This window comes from Mesoplodon bidens (genome assembly GCF_964165515.1).
Source record: "Mesoplodon bidens genome assembly, chromosome: X".
NCBI classification, from domain to species: domain Eukaryota; kingdom Metazoa; phylum Chordata; class Mammalia; order Artiodactyla; family Ziphiidae; genus Mesoplodon; species Mesoplodon bidens.
The window spans coordinates 106,215,526-106,221,525 of record NC_138163.1 but is presented as its reverse complement, the minus strand read 5'-3'; the positions used below and the strand labels follow the sequence as shown (position 1 = coordinate 106,221,525).

General features: G+C 42.1%; 1 protein-coding gene across 1 annotated transcript in view; it reads left to right on the top strand.

The window, feature by feature from the left end:
- Positions 1–272: 272 nt before the first annotated feature.
- OTC (ornithine transcarbamylase) overlaps positions 273–6,000 on the top strand; it is a 66,818-nt gene continuing 61,090 nt past the window's right edge. Inside the window, exon 1 of the mRNA XM_081222105.1 lies at positions 273–473. Within this exon, the coding sequence (XP_081078231.1) occupies positions 397–473 (77 nt within the window). The 5' untranslated portion in view covers positions 273–396. The remainder of the gene's footprint in view (positions 474–6,000) is intronic.

Here is a 6,000-nt window from a genome sequence, read left to right as displayed (position 1 = left end):
GCCAGCACTGCAGTGTCTTGCATATATTATACACCCAACGAGTACCTGTCAATTGATTTTGTACAAGTATGTGACAGCATAAATATATTATGAAAAATGAGGAGTCTGAGCACCAAAAGAGTCAGGATTCCTTCTCCAAGAAAAACAAAACCAAAACCAAAACAAACAAAAAAACCCCACAGTGGTGGATGGAGCTTGGCTTAAAGTTCAAATGCTCCTGGACCCTGCCCTGCAGTATCTCTAACCAGGGGAATTTGATAAGGTAGTTGAAGGGTGATATTACCTTTGCTCTCTCACTGTAATCAAAGGACTCTTAGCTTTCAGGTGGACCCCACTGGCTACCTTCGTGCGGCGTTTTCAAGAGCACAGAATCATCCTTTTCACTATCGAAAGAATATGCTGTTTAATTTGAGGATCCTGTTGAGCAAGGCAGCTCTTAGAAACGGTCACAGTTTCGCGGTTCGAAATTATCGGTAAGTGATGGCCAGAGATTTGAGTCTGACTTAGGAACCGTGGTGATAAATGAAACTCTATTCTGCTTAGGAACCGTGGTGATAAATGAAACTCTATTCTGCAGAGAGGTGCAGCCTCCTAAGGCCTCTTTCTGCAGGGTATAGTGCCAGGTTCTACCCTTGTTGGAGACAGCTGTCTCTAATTCCAGCTGAGCTTTCATTTCTCAGTCCTCTGTAATCAGATTTCATGGGGCGCTGGGAGGTGACGGTGGGGTGGGGGGCTACTAACCGTGGCACGTATGACAGACTAAATGTTCTGGACATCTTCCATTTGTGTACATTCTAAAGGAGCAACTGGCTGAAGGAAATGAGAGGAACTAATTTCCACAGGGCCTTCAGCTTGTATTTGGGTTTGCCTGAAAACAATATATCATTCTGGGGCATGGGGATTGATTCGATCTTTAAAAAAAACAGACCCCAAAAGAACGACTACATAAATATTTACAAAGCTGCATCTTCCTCACAGCCAATTGGCTATGCCTGCAGTCGAAGGTGGTGTGGAGTGTGTCCCTGGGGAAGAGGACAAGGGTGATGGGTTAATCGGGGAAGCAAGGCCATCAAATCTGGACATTGTTGCCAGAAAGCTTCTAGAGTAACTGCCTGTTAACAATCAGAATTTTCCCAGTGCCTCCTGACAACCGAAACCAACCTCAAAATGACCTCAATGACTCTTAAAGTTAGAAGCTTCTAGTCTGAAGTTTTCTCCCACTGTTAGGAAGTGGCCCTGTGATTGTGGCCCTGGGCTTCCCTTCTCTTGGCCGCCTGACAGCTCTGGACTCTCTGCACTCTACCATTAGCACCACTCAGAAGCCAGAACAACATTGTAAATGATATTGTAAAGTTGGGACCTCAGAGCCACAGAATAATGCCTTCTCCTATTTTACAGATAAGGTAAATGAGGCCCAGACAGATTATGGGGTTTACTAGTTAGTGCCAGAGTTAGACTATATAAACCAAGAATCTGGAGGAAAGCTCAGGTTTAGAGTCTAAAGAACTGGGCTCAAGGCCTGGCACTACCACTCGCTGGCTATATAACCTTGAGCAAGTCACTAAACTTTTCTGTGATGTTGCTTCACTTATAAAATGGGAGAAAGAGTAATACCTGTTCTGCCTACATCACAGGGTGGTTCAATCATTTATTTAATAAATACTTACTGAGCACCTACTTTGTGCCACACCCTAAGCAAGGTGTTGGAGATACAGTGGTAAATAAGGTAAATAAGTTATTTCATTCCAGACACATGAAGTCACAGTCTAGTAATAATCAGTGGGATAATGTGTGTGAAAACTGTCAAGTGACAGGCAAATGTTCATTATTTTATCATTCCATCCCACTGAGTTACATCAGATAAAAGTGCGATGAAATTTCATTCCACAGTTTTTAACAAAGACTCATCACTGAGCTGGAAATAATCAACTGAATGAATAACCAAAGCTTGGAGCTTAAACTTACACTCTTTTTTGAAAATCACAGTGATGACTGATTTTTTTTTTTTACCATTATTACAGGTTAAATTTTTGCAAGTAAAACCTCTTCCAAATATTTAGGCATTTTTTGGCATTTACTAACATTCTATTTTCTCTATGCAGTAGCCAGACTATGATTCTGAAAATCCAGGCTAGCCATCTCTCACAGTGAATGGGGACTGAGGCAAAAGCATGGCTAAATCAGCCCAAATCCATACCTGCTATTTGAAAATATGAAAGCCTCGAATCACCCATGTCATTAGAAACTACAGAGCATGAGTCTCTATTGAAAAATGGCATAACTCTGAAATGGTGTTCTTTTCAGGTGGCGTGAGTATTTTTCTTTCCTGCTCTTTTTGTTAGCCACCCTACCTGCCAGCTAGATGATTTCAGAATTGCTGATCTCCAATAAGACCTATAATCTTCGACGACCCCTTAACAATAGAGAAAATCTCCCCATTATCTCTGCCTGTATGGTACTTTTACTTTGATTTTCAGCTTTCTGCAGAGATTCGGGTTCTTCCGCATCCCCGCACTCCCCCCATTCCCCCCTCCCCACCCCTGTCTCTCTTGGGAAAGGCGGAGGGCGCTTGTTACATACCATGTGAGTGTAGTGCTAGAGAGTAGTAGGAAATATGTGGTTAGGGTTTGGCGATGCCACAAAATAGGGACTGCACAGTTTTGAAGCGAGCAGCCATATCACATGGGCATGATAAAATGACTGCTCAAGTGAGGCTGAAGCCATCTACACAGGCTCCCAGATCAATCATTTTTAGTCAGTTTTTTTTTTTTTTTTTTTTACAAAATCAATAGGATTAGACACCAAGACTGCCGAGAACACCCAATCCGTAGGCTTTTCATCTCACAAACAAGGCTCTAGAACCTGGCTGTGTTTGGATAATAGACAGTGTCCTATGATTTGTTCCTATTAAGGAAACCACTTATAGCTTTTAAAGAAACCACTAAAATAATATCTTTCTTTATCAGAGGAGACCAATTTGTAAGTGCAGTTCGATTTCATCTCACAAATAGAAATTTCTTCAGAGAATATTGAGCTAAGCCACCCAGTTCTGTGGAGGTTATGGATTGGAGCCAGAGGTGACTGGTTTTCAGGTATTTCATTCCAGGCCTCTCTAAGGGCTTACAGAACTCATTAAGTTCCCTTCATCCCACACACATGCCGATCTATACATACATGGACATGCAGAAGCAATTACAGGCCATCCACGCTCTTGTGTAGAGGAGAGAAAACAGTCCTCTTTGATTATTTACATTTTCCATCATAATTGAAAATGAGTGCCTTTTAAGAAACATATTTCTTGGGGCTTCCCTGGTGGCGCAGTGGTTAAGAATCCACCTGCCAATGCAGGGGACATGGGTTTGAGCCCCGGTCCAGGAAGATCCCACATGCCGCGGAGCAACTAAGCCCGTGCGCCACAACTACTGAGCCTGCGCTCTAGAGCCCGCGAGCCACAACTAGTGAAGCCCGCGTGGCACAACTACTGTAGCCCACCCGCCTAGAGCCCGTGCTCCGCAACAAGAGAAGCCACTGCAATGAGAAGCCCGTGCGCTGCAACGAAGAGTAGCCCCCCTTCACCGCAACTAGAGAAAGCCTGTGCGCAGCAACAAAGACCCAACGCAGCCAAAAATAAATTAATTAAAACAACAACAACAAAACATATTTCTTCACTTCAGAAAATTATACAGGGCATGAGACCAGGAATGGAATGGGGTCATGATGTTTCCCTTGGCCAACAGTAGAATTGGGGTTTTATTTCTAGTTTGTTATTTGTAGTAATTTAATAATTTAAGATAAAAGAAGTAGAGGCGGCCACAGATTTTCGACAGTTTCGCATTTCCAGCCCTTTAATAGTAGGTCTGCACGAATCCTCACCCCACTCTTCAATTTTCAGATGAGGGCAAAGTTTCACAGTTTTAGAATACTGACTATCTAAGGTATCTTAGAAACCATCTAGTTACCCAGTGATCAATAGTAATTTATACCACATATGAGCATGTGGCAACAGTGCCAAAGGTTGCAGGTATATTTTTATTAATAAATTATTATTATTGTTAATAATAGAGGGCTTCCCTGGTGGTGCAGTAGTTGAGAGTCCGCCTGCTGATGCAGGGGACACGGGTTTGTGTCCCGGTCCGGGAGGATCCCACATGCCGCGGAGTGGCTGGGCCCGTGAGCCATGGCCGCTGGGCCTGCGTGTCCGGAGCCTGTGCTCCGCAACGGGAGAGGCCACAGCAGTGAGAGACCCGTGTAAAGCAAAAAATAAATAAATAAATAAATAAATAAATAAATAATAATAATAGAGAAATTTGGAAATGATTTGTGCTTTTATTTTCCAAATCAATAGGATCATATTCAAGGGTTTTGTGAAAAGAGAGTCACTCTCCCTGCCATGCGTTGCAATATACTTTTCTGGGGTGGAAAGAAAGGGATGAAATTAAATTTGGGCCACTGAGAATTCAGATGGCTCCAGTATGGCCTATGGGAAATCTTGTATTTATGAACTTCAAGAGTGTTGTGGAAGACAAAGACATGAAGGATCACTGATTTGTAGTTCATTTTCTTACTTTTTCAGATGAGGAATTAATGCCAAAAATGGAAAATGATCTTCCCAAGGTCATAGTTGAACTAGGACTCAAATTTGAATATTTAAAACCACTGCTCTTTTCATTCCACTGCTTTGATGAATTCGATCCTTCCAAATCGATCAAATTGGCCAATCTCCCCTTGCTCAATATCCTCCCATCCTCCCCCCCCTTTTTTTAAAGATATAGCCAAAATCTCAGTAAAGAAATCTCAGTAAAGAAGAAAAAAACACCAAGAAGATATGCCTTTTGTATCAGTCTGCAATGTTAAAGAAACACCAAAATCTCTGCCATAAGGCCCACTGGCCCTCTCTTATGCCTCCAGAAGCTAAAGTCTTTATCTCAAACTCTCCATGGGGATCAAAATATCATTTAACACTGAATTTTTTCCTACTCTGGCAAAGTCAGTTTCTGACTGACCACATTTTACTCGAATTAAGCACTTTCTCTTCCAACAAAATACAATTATACAAGGGAACACATCCAGGTCGCCCCCGCTACTCCAAACAATTTACTAGAGTTGGAAAATGCAGACTGTAGCAATGAAAGGTTTCATTCTGCCAATAGAGAATACTCTTCCATTTTCTAGCTAGGAAGATATTTCGGTAAAGCTAACACAAGGGTCTACTATTACCTTGGCCTAACTTCTTAGCATTCAGTGATTTGGGGTCAAGAAACCTCTGTAATTATTTTTTCAAGGGATAAAATTAATGTAACGAACGAGTCTTGCCTTTTTCAAAAGCTCTGCTATAACCGACTGCCATGACAGTTTTGACAGAAAATCTGTATGTGGTTCCCATTGTTTTCTCCAATATTGTATTCTCCCCGTTATGTGTTGGCTGAAGAATGATAATGTGGTTTAGGTCTGGTTTACCAAGGAGACACACTTGAGTACAAAGAGACCAAGCATTTTATGGGAGCACTAAAATAGTGATTCTGGCCTTGGTCTGGCTCATGAACTAGAGTAGGCTGCTTCCAACTGAAGCACCGGGTCTCTCTGAGAACTTAATAGCCCTTTAGGCCAGCGGTTTTACCTAGCTAACTCGCGTGTGAGTTTATCACCAGAAAGCAAGAAATGCTTGATACAGACAGGAAAAAAGGGGTCTGTGGAGGAGGCATTTCAACATGGTACAATTGTGGAGGTTTTCTACTTTTCTCTAATTTTTAAGTAGCTTAGGAAAGAGGTGTGGCAACTCCATTTTGGAGCCAAGGGGAGGTCTACGAGGAGACAGTAAACAGGATAGGAATTTAAACTGGAACCATTGTGTTTGCTTTCCTTCCAGTGATAAATTTTCCTGGTTAGCTCTTGATATCTATGAAAAACAACTCTTTTTCCCAAGACAACATTTCCTGCCCCGCCTCCTGGACAGAATTGAGGAAGGTGGTGGCTGCTCTAATGATTTTTCAATGGTGTAAA